General features: G+C 40.8%; 1 protein-coding gene and 1 long non-coding RNA gene across 6 annotated transcripts; one reads left to right on the forward strand and one right to left on the reverse strand.

The window, feature by feature from the left end:
- LOC111598862 (ADP-ribosylation factor-like protein 3) lies at positions 1 to 1524 on the forward strand. Its single transcript, XM_023314308.2, has 2 exons — positions 1 to 633; positions 1159 to 1524. The coding sequence occupies exons 1-2, from the start codon at positions 13 to 15 to the stop codon at positions 1273 to 1275; spliced, it is 738 nt and encodes a 245-aa protein (XP_023170076.2). The 5' UTR covers positions 1 to 12; the 3' UTR covers positions 1276 to 1524.
- An 11975-nt stretch (positions 1525 to 13499) lies between these two features.
- LOC111598839 lies at positions 13500 to 15153 on the reverse strand. Of its 5 annotated transcripts, none has more exons than XR_002751400.2 (6): positions 14889 to 15153; positions 14742 to 14827; positions 14277 to 14678; positions 14052 to 14202; positions 13709 to 13992; positions 13500 to 13622 (listed from the first exon to the last, which is right to left on the reverse strand). It is a non-coding gene; the product is annotated as an uncharacterized LOC111598839 (long non-coding RNA). The 5 variants fall into 5 exon arrangements; XR_002751397.2 differs by having other exon boundaries at positions 13709 to 13979; positions 14052 to 14207; positions 14889 to 15151; XR_002751396.2 differs by having other exon boundaries at positions 14052 to 14207; positions 14889 to 15151.
- Between the last annotated feature and the right edge of the window lie 391 nt (positions 15154 to 15544).

Here is a 15544-nt window from a genome sequence, read left to right on the forward strand (position 1 = left end):
ACTATGTGCTAAATGGGCCAGCTGCACTGCTTGCCACGCTGGTGCTGCTGCTGCTGCTGTTGCGAGCAGGCGTCGACGCTGCCAGCGACAGCGCGCTTTAAGCTGCTGCTGCTGGGCGTCGCGGGCAGTGGCAAAACGCAGCTGGGGCATCTGCTCAGCGGCGAGGAGCGCGACGCCAGCGATCTGGGCGCCACGAATGGAGTCCGCTGTTATCGAGTGATGGACCCGGAGTTGAGTCTGCTGCTGACTGAGGTGGGCGGCAGCGTGGATATGCAACGCATTTGGCAGCATTACTTTGCCACCTGCCATGCGCTCATCTATTGCTTCGATCTGAGTGCCAGCTACGACCAGCTGCTAGGCAGCTTTGCCCTGCTGCAGCGCTGCCTGCAGCATGCCACATTGCGTGGCAAGCCCGTGCTGCTCGTCGCCACGCGGCACAGCGATGCCGTTCAGCTGTACGATGTGGAGAATGCCTTCGATCTGGAGCAGCTGAGCCGCTCCTCCGGCTGCCCCCTGCACATCTGCCACATGGCCGACGATGAGCTGCAAATGGGCGTGGCCTGGCTGCGACGTCAGCTGCAGGAGTTGGCGCCAGCGCTGGAGCAGCGTATCAAATATGATGTTAATATGCAGGTGTGTGCTGACGATCTAACTCTCTCTATCTGTTTTCTTTCTCTCCTATCTTCTTTCTCTTCCTCTCTCTCTATCTTTCTTTATAGCTAAATCATCTATTTCTATTTATTTAATATCGGCTTTTGCTTCTGTGTGCATCTCTATCTATTATCTTACTTATTCTGCTCTCTCTTTCTCTCTCTCTCCTTCTAAGCGAGGGTATTATTTTTTTTTTGCGCTCTCTAGTTCGATTTCTCGCTCTCGCCATTCTTTTTGTTTTCTCTATTTCCTTCTCTCCTGTGTTCACTCGCTCTCTCGCTATATCTGACTTCTTTTTCATTTTTCTATCCTTTCACCTATTTATTTATTTGCAAGTTTCCGCTATGATAATTCCCTAACTCTCCCTCTCTCTGTCTCTCTTCATTTCAATTGCTATATCTGCCCTTAGCTCACTCTTTCAGCACAATCCGCTTCATTTACTTACATCTCTATGTAATCCACTGACACTTGCGCTGTCTCTCTCTCGCTCTTTCTCATTTCTAACAGTCCTGGGAACGACGCAATCGTGCTTTACTTTCCAACGGTAAATTGGACCAGCCGCAGCGCCAGCGCTTTCGACGTCCGCACAGAAAGGTAACGGTATGCGTCCGATCAACGCTTTAGCGCTCTCGCTCACACTGCTCTCTCAATTACAGCTGTGGCCCCTCCAGTTGGCTGGTGACGTCACGCAGCCGCGCCCATCGACAGCGCCGGCCGCCATTTTCTCCGTGCGTGCACCATGAAAACTGCCCTCGAATGTTCAGCAAAATGTGCCAAAGATCAATTTTTTTTCTGCTTCAGAACTAATAATAAGGCAATAAGATCCATTTTTGTTCAAAATAAATAATAAATGATTGAGACTTGTGTCACAGTTCAACTAGAGCTAGTATTTAAAAATGTATCTATATATATACATATAGAATTTTAAAGGTGTTACGCCGTTAAAATTGCTGCATTTGGCATCTAACGCTGGTTAGCGGATGCTGCCTGCAGACTCTCCCACCCGGCCAACTGCCAGACGATGATGTATTGCAGCGCAGCAATAAGTAAACCACAAGAACACCTCGCACACACACACACACACTAATGCACATGCACGGCCATACACAAACAATTACAAACACTAATACAGATTGAGGCAGCGAGAAAGGGAGGGAGTCAGGGAGCCGCTGACATTGATGATTGCGGCTCGTTGTCGTCAGCGGCGGCAGCGGCGGCAGCGGCGGCTTTATTGTTGTCGTTGGTGTCTGGAGACGCTCGAACGTGTGCTCATAATAATCCCGATATATAAGCCAGCCAAAAAAAAACCCGCCGAGGCAAACACACACACACACACACACACGTACGCACACAAACATGTGTCGCCGTGTGTTGTTACGAAAAGTGTAAAATAAGCATCAATCATCGCTTATTCGAGTTGTCATCAATCACACACACGCTGCACACACACACACACACACAGGCAGAGCAAAAAGTACAACAACATGAAGCAACAAGCACCGTTATCCTTGGTGGTTAGCTCTTGTCGAGCGCCTGCCCTCGCTCGCTTAGCATTTACAAATTTGCCGCAGCCTTTAAATTTGCAACCCCTTTGCCTGGACACAACCCTCCGCTGTCCGCGCCCCCTACCCCTACACCTAGCCGTAGCTGTAGTCCTATATCTAATCAGCTTTGCGGCAGTTATTAAATCATCAGGTTGCACGATCGGGCGCCCATCCGCTGTCACATGTCTGTCAACAGTCAGCGAAGGACACGACAAAACAAAAATTGCTATATATTTATATGAGAGGGCAGTCTAAAGAGTTTGCAATTTAGGAAAAAAAAAAAAAAATATATATATATATATATATATATATATATATATATATATATATTTTTTTTTAAGTTAAAGTAATGAAATTTGTTATATTTATTTAAAAAGAATTTTTAATAACTAGAAGCGAGGGTAGCCTGAAATATTTTTTTGTCTCAGTAAAATATTTTGTATTAATTTTTGGTGTAAGTTACATTTTTTATGGTTTTTAATATTTAAATACACTTATTTAAAAAGAATTCAAATAAAATATAGTGAGGGCAGTCTGTAAAGTCTGTGAAAAAAAATATATATATATATAACACAATTTTTATATATTTGTTATTTTGTATAAAATATTTTTAATTACTATATAACGGATAAAATACTTTTATTACTAGGCTGAAGGAAAATAAACTAAATTGGATTTAATTTATATTCAAATATAATTTGTATGCATTTTGGAATGTTTAAATAAACTAATTTAAATAAAAATATTTCCATTTTCCAGCTGGCAATTTTTCAAGCTACCCTCGCATGTGCTTGCATATGTAGAGTGCGTAACCAAATATGCTTTGCCCTGGCCCTTTGCGTGCGTCAAGGCGGAAAATAAAGATTTAATCGGCATTTATGTATAATATTTTTAGGTTTTTATGATAATGCGCTCTTCTTCCTTTTCTTCTTCTTGTTGCTCTTGTTGTTAAAACTCAACGAGCGACCCTTCAAATGGCAGCGCCTGTCACTTGCGTACGCAGAAACCGTGTTCAAATCCAAAGAATGGAAAATGCGAACTTTTATATACTTGCGGCATTCGATAAGGAGAATGTGTTTTATGCCCCTCGCTGGACGCAGCCAAACGCAGGAGAAGCAGCAGGAGGGCTGAGGCTGACTGATTAACGTGTCCAAATATGCCCGAACATGAATCGCACTTGAACTCTGTGATATTCTATGCCACAATCGGAATGGGTGAAGCTAGTCAAGGGAGAATCTTTTATGGCGGAGCATTTGTAAGAGAAAGAGAAAGAGACAGAGAAAAAGAGAGAGAAAGAGCACAAGGAAGAGAAAGATAGACAGAAGGAGAGTGAGTGAAAGGGAGAGGGAGAGAGAGAGCGAGAAAGAGATAAACAGAGAGAGAGAGAGAGAGGGAGAGAGAGAGATATACAGAGAGATAGAAGGACAGAGAGAGATAGACAGATAGATATAGAGCCCAAAGCAAAAAAGGTAAAGAAAGAGGGAGACAGACAATCTTGGAGAGAGGCGAAAAAAGATAAAGAAATAGGGAATATAGGAATGAGGCACAGAAGAGGCAAAGAGAAAGCGAGAAAGATTGAATTACAATAATTATCCCTCCATCGGGGGCCAGTTGCCGTGGATCGAACCATAACAATTGACAGTCGAAATGACAACAAAAGGTGAAATGGGTTTTAATTTCAATTTGTACAGCAATCCCGTCGTATCAGAAAAGCTTAGGGTTTTCACTGTTTTTATATAATTTCGTATGCGGATCTAAAAACAAAGTGGAAAACCCGAAATGCCAACGCAACTGGACAGACAATCAAATAAAGTCACGCCGCTTTAACATTTGCGGTTGGCAGGACGACACGAGGGGCCAAGTGATGGACAGTTTTTAGCTGTGGGTAACACGATATGCACACACACAGACACACACACACACGCACACACACAGTGGCAATGCAAAAGGCTGCAGGACATGTACACGAAATTAATTTGCAACGAAGGGCATGGCACGCGCTCGCTCTCTCTCCGGTTGTGCTACTCTCTCGCTCTTAATCCAACATGATATGATGCTACAGCAAAATGCAAAATGTAGCCGGAGTCCAGCTGCTGAACCTGAACCTGAACCTGAACCTGAACCTGAATATGCCGCCACGTCCCACCACGCCACGCCCACTGACTGCAGCAAAAATCAGAAAGCGGATTAAACGTATTCGTGAGAATTCGTCAACGATTTCACACCTGTTCGACCATCGCGCCAGCGAGCGTGTGTGCGGTTGTGGGCTGTAGGCGTGGTCTGGCATAAAATGCCAATTAGAATTTCAAGTTCGCAGTCCGTTGGGCTACGCCACGCCTTTGGGCAACATCCCCGACTTTTTCGCCAACGCAAATTGTTTATCGCCTTCCGGGCGCCTTATTAACTTTACGGCTGGCCGAACTCTGACCCGTAGTCTGAGCAGGGATCTCAACTCTCTCTCCCTATCTCTCTCTCTCTCTCTCTGTGGTCTCTCCTGGTCATCGGCATTTTACGGACTTTCGATTTTCATGTGTTTCAATTCGATTTGCTTTGGTTTCGGTTTCGCCACTTCATTCCACTTGCTCTTGCTCTTGTTGTTGCTGTTGTTGTTTTCTCTCGCACCTTTCTGAAAATCATTTCCTTCCTTTGCTTCCACTTATTTTTTGGTTTCTCTGTTGCCGGCGAAACCCTTTCCCTCCGGCCGAGCGTAACGCGGAAATGCACTCAAAATATTAAATGCTTCAGTAGTTTGCAATTATTGTGCGCGCTGGCCTTGTGCTTAATTTATAATACGACTCCGGCGTGAGATTCTGCCACAGGACTCCGCCGTAGCTGCACAGCTGTCCGGCTGTTGACCATTCGCTGCGCGCTCTTAAATTAACTCGCATTAAAATACGCACAGTTTTAAAGGAAATGCTTAAAATCAAATGAGACTGATGTCTCAAGAGTTGTGCCGATCTGGTGAGGAAAACTGGTAGGAAGGAAATGAGTTGAGTTACAGGAGAAGCACTATCCAGCTGATATCTAAGAGTTACAAATATGTGGGAGTAGCAGGAGCTGGCGGCCCTTGGTCAGGGTAAATCGAACTCGAAGTCGAAGCCGAAGTCGAGGTCAAAGTTGTCTTCAAGTTGTCTGGCGCAAAACTTTCAATTGCTGCTGGGTCTTATCTTTATTATCGTCGCTTTTATTACGCTGGCCATGCCCAAGGAGGGGCGTGTAGGAGTGGTGTGTATTACTCATAAAGTATGTCATGTGTCATAAATGACAGATTCTTAGGCATGCTTCATTGATCCCTTTTTGGCCGCAACGCTTTTTACGATGCCACCACAGAAGCGAGCGAGCGAGAGGGCGATGCTGTGTGCGAGAGAGATAGTTGCTAGCTAAATTGTTGCAGTATCTGTCGCACACACAAACACACACACACACACACACACGCGCGTGTTTGAAGTTTGCTTTTGATAAATGAATGGATTTTCAAAGGAGACGTTAATGAAATACGCACACAACACGAAACACACAGCTCAGACAGAGGATGTTGCCTAGCTCAGCATGTGTTCCGTGTGTGTGTGTGTGTGTGTGTGTGCTTCTATATATCCTTCAATCTATCAAACTCACGTGTCCGTCGTGTCTCAATTTACTCGCTTAGTTTATGTTCAACTCGAGGAAGGCTTCTTCTGCCTGCTTGCTTCTCTGCGTTGCCAAGTATTTTGATAGAGTCCGTTTGGCATATTTATGAAGTCAACGCAGCGGGCATTGAAAGGACACAAGCAACAATAAGCAGAAGTAAGAGAAGGACAGCAGTAGAGCGAGAGTGAGCGAGAGCTAGCGGGGTGGCCATCGAACGTATGAACCCAGTTGGCCCTTTAGCTAATGCTCTTGATTTTTGCATAACAAAAATTCCAGCATTAGAAATTTCTAACTGTAAAGAGAGATTAAGACGTGCATATGCATGTGCAGCTGTAATGAACCAGTTCAATTAGCATTAACATCGAAAGGCTGCTTTAAATTTCAGTTTGCTAATGATAAATCATTAATATGCATTAGAAAATATGTTATCGATAGAAACTATCGGAAAATCATAAATCGTTGCCCACTAATGTGGCTGTTATCGGTATCGATTATCGATAGATTGTCAACTGTTAGCCACACATATGAGCGTTAACTATCGTTTGCCACAACAACGCACAACTATCGATAAGCTCCAAATGGATTGCCATAAATGTATCCGATATCGTTGTCGACTATCGATAGATCAATAATAGCAATGGTCATCGATAACAATAAGCAATGCATCTTAAGCTATTTACACGTATCAGTGTCTAATATCTATTATCGATATCAACCGTCAGTTATCGTTATCGACATGATATGTTATTTATATAAATCTATATTTATATATATCTTATATCTTAAGTAAATTGACTTAGCTTGACTAACGACTTTCGAATGGAACTAGCATTGCTATCGACTATCGATAAATCTTGTATCGGTTGCAAATGCACTTAACTTGCCTTGACTAATGCCAATGCGAACTGGCATAGAAGCTCACTCACTCTCTGGCTCACTCTTTTACTTGCGCTCTAATGCCACAGTGCGCTCTACCTCTCTCTTTCTCTCTCTCCGTTTGCTGTCTCTCCCTCTCTGGGGCAATCGAAAAATACTTAGCAGCCACGTCAAATGTCACTAAATAATGCAGAGAACCAATTACCAAGGCGAAGGCGAAATCAAGTGATCCCACTTGCAAATCCGAATTGCTCTTGTTGGTGTTGCATCACTTCTCGCTGCTGTTGTTGCCGCTGGAGCTGCTTGGCGCTTTGTTTTCGCCTGTGGCGCTGGGCGCTGAAAAGTATGCCACATCGAAAATCGAACCAAAAAGCAAAAGCAAACGCATTAAAAGCAACTTAATAATTCAGATCGAAGTCAGCAATCAGCGCTGCTGACATGTTGACAAACGACGCCGCCAACGACGAAGAGTACAGCAGCAGCAGACAAGCAAAAGTAAAAGGGGCGCGGATGCTGGGCGGTAACGAGGGGGACAGAGGTGGCAGGTCACGTGGATGAGGACAAGAGATTTACATTTTCAAAATCGAATGGCGACATAAGCCACCGCAAAGCAAAAGACACGCAACCACAGCCATAATGAAATCCATGATAAACAAGATAAACGAACTCAACAAAAAGTACATGCACACACACACACCCACACACACACGCTCTCTATCAAGATTTATGTATGTGTGGACTAAGAGAGTAGCACACGGTTAGCATATACACTACATAAATATATTTGCAGCTACTCTGATTGAATGAATCATTTATGAATCATTTAAATGACTCATATTTAGTAATATTTCTTCTTAATGCACTTTAGCCACAATAGCTGTAGTTGTCTACTGAAAGCAATTGAATCATTCAAAAGCTTTCAAATCACTCAATAAAATTAAAACTTGCTCTTATCTTTTTGGACTTTAGTCCAAATTATGTCGTTTATTAAATGAAATATGCTTTTATTAATATAAAATAATTCTAACGCAATGAAATGATCGAATAACTCCAAATATTTGCGCCACGTGTCATGTGAATGATTTCAAATAACTCGATTCAATTGAATCATTTCAAATAACTCGATTCATTTGAATCATTTAAAATAACTCCATTCATTTGAATCATTTCAAATAACTCGATTCATTTAAATCATTTCAAATATTTCATTTTCAGTTGAGTCTTTTTAATTATTTCAAATAAGTCGAATCTTTTGAATCGTTTCAAATAGCTCAGATCATTTACTTTCAGTTGAGTCATTTGAATTATTTCAAATAAATCGAATCATTTCATGTAATTCAAGTATTTGAGTCATTCAAAAGAACTTAGATCATTTACTTTTAAGTATTTGAAGTATTTCAAATTACTCGAATCATTTGAATCATTTCAAATAACTCGAATCATTTGAATCATTTAAAATAAATCGAATCATTTCAATAATTTCAAGTAATTCACATCATTTGAGTCATTTTAAAGAATTCAGATCATTTACTTTTAATTGAGTCTTGAAATATTTTAAATAGCTCGAATCATTTGAATCAGTTAAGTAACTCGAATCATTTCAAATGACTCAAATCACTTACTTCCCTTAAGAGCATAATTTGAATAGCACTTGAGTCACTTGACACAGGTTCCACTCACAAACAGTCGCCGCCAGCAGTTATACCCGACACGAGGCAGAGAATAAGCAATGGAGTCGCGTCTTGCTGCCTTGGTGACAGCCGCTGATACATTTGCTTATATCTATTTCAGTCATGCCGCTTTATGCGGAGAGTCTGTTTTGGCATATCGGCTTGCAAAGCCACCACAGTGCTGGCAACCACCTTGTGGACCAGCCCCGCCCACTAAGCACCGCCCGCGCCAGCAACGACGCACAGTCGAAGCCTTTTGCTTTAGCCATTGCTGCATTGGCGGCTCATCTTTGGTCGTTGTCAATGTTGTCTTCGATGTCTTCGTTTGCAATCAATGAAAGATTTATGACAACAAATATAGACACACACACACACATACACACACACACAGACACACACATTGGCTGCTGCTGCTTCTTCTTCTTCTTTTTATGTCACATCATTATTTTTATTATGACGCTGCCGGCGGCGTCGGCCCGTTATTCGAGAGTGATTAGTGACTAAAAATGACAACAATAATAATTGCATTGGATATGCGTGCGTGTGTGTGAGTGTGCGAGTGTGTGTGTGTGTGTGTGTGTGTGTCGACCACATGAATGATGTCCCATCCATGTTATTCGATATGATTCACAAATAAGTACAAATATTTGCTATCGTAGAGCGCTTCGCAGCTGAAAGCAGCTTTCCAGGAAAAACTGATTGGTTTATGCCGCATGCCGTCGCTAGATGGCGCCAAAATGTCCGCCAGCAATGGCAACGGAAGCCAACAGCGCATTTAAAGGCGCTTCGTTAAGCGCGCGGCACAATTTTCTACTAACTTCACTGAATCCATGCACAAATTTGAATTGAATGTAAAAGTGGAGAAAAAATTAAGCAAATCGAAATATTAACTCCAGGTACATTATGGAGTAGTTCGACTTTATGGGATTGGGTGTAGCAGCGAGCCAAAGAATCAGGGAATAAATTATGAACGAGTGTAGCAGAGGATATAATAATTCTGAATTTATATATCTTCAACTTCTTTCTAAGTTTTGTTTCTTCTCGAGCAGCGCCTTCCTCTGTGCACTAAAATCCAAAAGAGTTTGCACTTCCAATGAATTGAAATCAGTAAATTATATATTATATATATATTCCTGTGAATATGTACTTTTTCTTAAATAAAATAATAGTAAAATTAATTATTTCCTACACATTCTTCCATGCAGCACTACTATTTCTATGAACAACGGATGTCCATTGCAACTCTTTGGAAAATTGTTCAAAACAAATGAATCCTGACCGAAAGTAACGGCATTTTTTTGTAATTCTATTCATTGCATTCCATGCTGAACTAAAAGAGGGCATATTTTTATGTTTGAACAGGAAAAATGGCTTTCCACTTGGCTTATGCGTTGTGAAGAGCAGCACTACTATTTTTATGAACGCAACTGGATATACCGAACAGGAGCCGTAGGAAAATAAATTGAAGAAAAAACATTTGAATTTTGAGCATAATGCACATAATGGATGAATTTCGGTTGACTCGCTTCAATATGTTGCTCGATTCGGCTGACCGACGTCGAATCGAAATTTTTTTATTTCCTTTTTGGCCTCAAGTTTAGTTCAGTTTTCATGCAGAAATTCGGCTTATGGCTACGAATCGGTTCGGTTCGTTTTGGTTCGGAGAAGCTACTTGGCTTTTGGAAAAATTTGTAAGTTAGTTGTGTTCAACTTGGACATGCAACAGCAGTTGTTGTGCGCTGTGTGTGTGTGTGTGTGTGTATTGTCTCTATTATCTTCTGTCTGTTGTCTGCTAGCTGCTGTTTTGCTGTCTGTTGCTGCTGCTAGCTCACATTTTGACACTAACTGCATTTTGTAGACTTTTAGCCACGCCTCCAACAAACAGCGCTGCCGCCCAACTGTCCTGGCTTGCGCTGCCCTGCCCGTTCGTCCCATTTGCAAGCTGTAAGTGAAATCTTTCAGTGCGTGTAAAATGCCGTTGCTCGGTTTTTGGGTGCCACGCCCACATACTTGCAACAACAACAACAACAACAAGAAGAAGCAACGAGTTGGACAACAATGAAATGCTTTTAGCATCGAGCTGCGAGCTGCGCCAAGCGAAATTAAGTTAACAACACAGAGCGAGAGAGAGAGAGAGAGAGAGAAAGAGCGGGAGAGAGAGAGAGCGAGGGCGAGAAAAAAGTTTTGTTCACTGTTTTTATTGAAAATTGAGTTAAAAAACAGAAAGTGTCGACGTCGACGAGTCGTTTGCTGCGTGTTGTATTTTATTTCAACATGCTGCTGCTTCTTCCAATTGTTACACACACACACACATACACACATGCCAACATGCACTCACATAAATTGTTATTCATAGTTTACTTTTGGCCTAAGCCCGAATCAAAAGTCTTATAAAAAACATTTTTTTTTCAAGCGAATTCTAAAAATCGCAAAGCTGGCAACATTTTTTTTTTTTGAGCTGCACTCAGACTTTTCATATATAGCCATATTTTTTTCAAGTGTAAGAAAAAATCTCCAACAGAATTCTTCAAACAAGAAAGAAATAGAGTGGAGCACAGAGAGGCCTCAAGCTAAGCTTTATTTGCTCTTTTTAAGTGTATTCACAAATACTGAAAAATAACAGTTTAATATTCAATAAATGAGTCTTATTTTTTTTTTGAGTGTATTCAAAAGTAGCCATATTTTCCCTATGCAATCTGTTTGAATGGGAATTCGATCTGTCAACTGTTTCTGTTTTTTGCTCGCTTGGCTATGCCAAATCTAATTAAAAATGGTTTCTCACATCAATTATTTATTCGAGTATCTTTCATATATATTTTTTGAATATTTTGTAATTGTAAATTCGGACTCGAAAAGTGATACATAAACAAAAATAAATTTATTGAAATTTAGTTTACGTTGTCATATTTTGATAGCAAACTTTGCTCTATGAACTTCCAAACTAGACTTGCTCTCTGATGATAGAGTCAACAGAGTCGAGTAGAGATATGTGGAAAACCTGTTGACTTTGTGGATCTGGGTTTGCATTAACTAGCTTTTTTTATGTATATGCAGTATATTATTATTATACTAAAGCTCTCTTATAGAAGCAGTAAAAGTTCAATTGTCTTAAGTTTCATGTTAACGCTTTGTATATTGTATAATTAAATGAATGGGAGTCAAAAGATTTGCTCGATTTGTTGAAGGCCCAGCCGCAAGTTAGCCAGACAAAGTTGCTCGTAGGTGCTCGAAGGAATCTCAATAAAAGTTGTCGACAGGGCAATAACATCAGCGCACACGGAGAGTGGGAGAGCGAGAGGGGAAGGCAGGGGAGACGCTCTTTAGTGCTGCCAAATCAGCGCAGAGATCAGACAGAGCTAGCTGCTACATATGTGTCTGTGTGTGAGCATAAAATTTATAAATTATTGAATCTATGAAAATATGAACATCACGTACGCGACGACGCGCGCTTTAGCTGCTTACTTTTTTCGCTCTTGTCAGGACGAACTATTCAGCAGCAGAGCTACAGATACATCTGCAGGCCAGGGATACACAGATACAGATACAGGCAAGACAATCGCACAAAATGAACTTACAGTTATGCACAAAAAGCAAAGTGTGTGTGTGTGTGTGTGTGCGTGTGTGCGTACGTCAGAATATGCACAGAATTTCATTACGCTGCCTGCGTTCGTCGTTCGTTTTTATAAATAAATAAGTTGGCTTCGCTGCCAACCAAGCAGCCAACCAGCGAGCCAGCCAGCTAGCTAGCTAGCTAGCCTGCCAGCCTGTTTATTTGTTTGTTCGTTTGTTTGTTGTTTGTTAAAGTTTGTTCATCTGTTTCGTCGCGTTCGACGTGCTCAACATTATTGGCGGCTTCGCTGGTTACAGCAAGCTTCGATTTGAGGTATGAGGGTTGTAATACACCCCCCCCCCCCCACACACACACACACCAGCGGGGCCAACCGCCCCGCGCAAGCTCCCACCCTATCTATCTAGCTGCCTCACCCATCTTAACCATAGTTTGAAAAGGCGTCTGCCAGCAATAACGGTGCCAACTAGAAAACTTTTCTAATAATTCGTTTGATGAATTTCTTTTCCACGACACCAAAAAAAAAAAAAAAAAACAAAAAATGGGCGAGCGAGCAGAAGAAAAGTCAGCAGTAAGCCAAATGGGCAAAAAAGAAGAAGATGAAAGCTGGATATATTCATGGCCTGGTCGCAGTTGGCGCAGCTCTTCAAGCAGCCAGACCGACCTGAACTATGATGGCAATGCTTTTAGAGAGCTCTTAGCATATAAACAATAAACCAGCTGTCGACCAGCTCTCAAAATATGTCTCAGCATTTGTCTGCTATTGATGGAAGCTCACTCCCACTTCCGACTAACTAATATGCAGATGAGTGCTGCGTGTAAGGTAATGCGTGATCTACTTTGAATTACTTTCAATGCATTCCTCAAGCATATTGAATCGCGCTTGTTGGCTGACTGACACACACACACTCGCTTATCCTTAATCAACACTGGGCCTGATCATACTCACACTAGATGGCGCCACTCTCAGGATGAGAGGAACTTTATAAATTTCTAGTCCACGAGGCACTAACTTATTTATTAGTACAGCTATTGATCAGTGCATATATTGTATATCAATATGTATGTATTATATATATATCGTAAGTCCTATATCGTAAGTCCTATATCGTAAGTCCTATATCGTAAGTCCTATATCGTAAGTCCTATATCGTAAGTCCTATGTCGTAAGTCCTATATCGTAAGTCCTATATCGTAAGTCCTATATCGTAAGTCCTATATCGTAAGTCCTATATCGTAAGTCCTATATCGTAAGTCCTATATCGTAAGTCCTATATCGTAAGTCCTATATCGTAAGTCCTATATCGTAAGTCCTATATCGTAAGTCCTATATCGTAAGTCCTATATCGTAAGTCCTATATCGTAAGTCCTATATCGTAAGTCCTATATCGTAAGTCCTATATCGTAAGTCCTATATCGTAAGTCCTATATCGTAAGTCCTATATCGTAAGTCCTATATCGTAAGTCCTATATCTAGTCTTCAGCTCACTGAACATGTTCAGGCAAAGGCAAAACGGATAGCTCCCAAACGATCAACGAATAAAGAATACATTTATATGCATAGTGTGTTCTCCATCAGAAGTAGCAATTTATTAAAATTTGTGTAATAACAAGATTTACTCCATTTTGGTAAAATGGACGCCAGCTTCGCGTCCCTCGTTTCAACTGAAAGGGCGTGGTACCGTCCTGTAAACGAAAGAACTTTGATGATATCGATTAAGAGGATAGAGTTAGCGGAGTTGGGATGAGGCGAAAACTTCGTCAAGACTCACACAAGACCTCAAAATAAAATTGTGTTAATGGCACACCTGAATCCAACCCGGCTTTGCGTTTTTTTTTGTTTAATACGAACTATAATTAAAATTGCTGTGCACCGGCTAAAGAAACTTGAGTTTCATTTGTATTTATTTGATTTTTTTGTCTTTTCATGTGTGTTTAACTGAGAATCGGCTGCTGTGCATTGTAAATTCAATTGGATCTCTCTTTGTAGATATTTCATACACGACGCCAACTGCAACGCCCTGCAAATAGCGTGGTACCGTCCTGCAGCAAGAGTCTTAGTATACATGTATATATATATGCATCTTTCGGGTATAGGAATACATTTGTACTTACGGATGGAAGAGCTCTCTAGAAATTGAAAACCAATCGAATATATAAAGCCTGTTTTGTATCTGTGTTAGCCTCAATCTGTGTAAAATCTAATTAAAATCGTCTGCGTTCGGAAGCGATTGATGAAATTTGCATATCAGTAGTAGCTTCTACACTGTTCTATGAATTATATAAAATTAATAAAAATTATATAAATTATATAATCATATAATTTTCATTCATACTCACAAATTTATGGGTTTGTATGTGCAATCTATATGGAGTGGCAATCGCGTTGTAATGATGATTGATGAGAGTTCATAAATATGCTGAATATATATAAATATATATAAAATTTTGTGTCTGATTGTGTGCGTAATTGTTTTGCATCTGTCTAATTGTATTTTTGTGCAATTGTATTTGCGTAATTGTATTTAAATTTGTATATTGTTTTTGAATTTTGGTATTGTTTTGAATTTTGTTATTGTGAATGTAGTGTTTGTTTTATTCCGTTGCGTTTTTGTTCGTGGTTTACGTTGACATCCACCAGATACGCCAGAGAATGTGCGCCCCAGACTCAGAAGGCCTTGATTACATCGTTGTTAATCATTGTAATGAGTCTGTGTGTGTTGTGTTTATATTTGATCTCAACTAGAAGAAAAACTTGTTGAAATAAGGCTCCATTGCACCTGGGCAACAACCCGCTTCTCTCACCTGGTAAGCGTGACCTAAGAAGTCGGTTCTTGTTGCTGTTGATACGTATGTATATATGTATATATATATAGAGTTGACCGCAGGACCTAAAAGAAAGACAGACAGACGTCTTCAATCAGGATTCTCGCAGCCTTCAATTCCACCTACTTGTAGAAATGTTTACATGATGATATTCGATATAAATAGAAACTATTAACGAATTTTCCAATTAGCCATTTCGTGTGGCATCCTCTACTTAACAGCGAAGCATCGTCTGCAACTTAAATTTATATTTGACTTCAGCTCACGGCACCAAAAGAGAAAACCAAAATTAAAATAAAAAGATATTCGAAAACATTAAAAATTCCAAAAATAAATTTAAACTAAAATTTAGAAATTTAGACAGTACGCTCGAATTGAGCTGTGAGTACTGACTGACGATATTTGGCTAGCTGGTTTGGGTCTACGGCCGAAACAACGCCGATGCCTACTTGGATCAACAAAAACTTTGAGCATTGGCAAGGCCGACTCGCATGAGAATAGAATTTGACTAAATTCTCGAATGGAAATTGTGTTGAGTTGTTTATGTGTCCTTTAGCTGATTAACGAGAAGTATAATAAATATATTTGAATTATGCGCATTACTTGAGCACACAGAGAGAGAGTGGGAGAGAGAGAGAGAGAGAGTGAGATGAGAAATCCAACTGTAGCCAAGGCAAATATGTTTGCATTTGGTCTTAGCCTCCCTCAGCCAGCTCCATCACGCCGTGTACCACAGCTCGTATACGTAATCTATTTAATGCAACCAAGCAAGCGTGCGAGCT

This window comes from Drosophila hydei, unplaced genomic scaffold (genome assembly GCF_003285905.1).
Source record: "Drosophila hydei strain 15085-1641.00,03,60 unplaced genomic scaffold, DhydRS2 tig00000215-arrow-arrow-pilon, whole genome shotgun sequence".
In the NCBI taxonomy this organism is placed as follows: Eukaryota; Metazoa; Arthropoda; class Insecta; order Diptera; family Drosophilidae; genus Drosophila; species Drosophila hydei.

What these genes read in the sequence shown, in the direction of transcription:
- LOC111598862 (XM_023314308.2), top strand. Translation starts at nt 13, where the DNA reads ATGGGCCAGCTGCACTGCTTGCCACGCTGGTGCTGCTGCTGCTGCTGT. An exon ending in AATATGATGTTAATATGCAG is followed by an intron (nt 634 to 1,158) that starts GTGTGTGCTGAC and finishes CATTTCTAACAG; the next exon opens with TCCTGGGAACGACGCAATCG.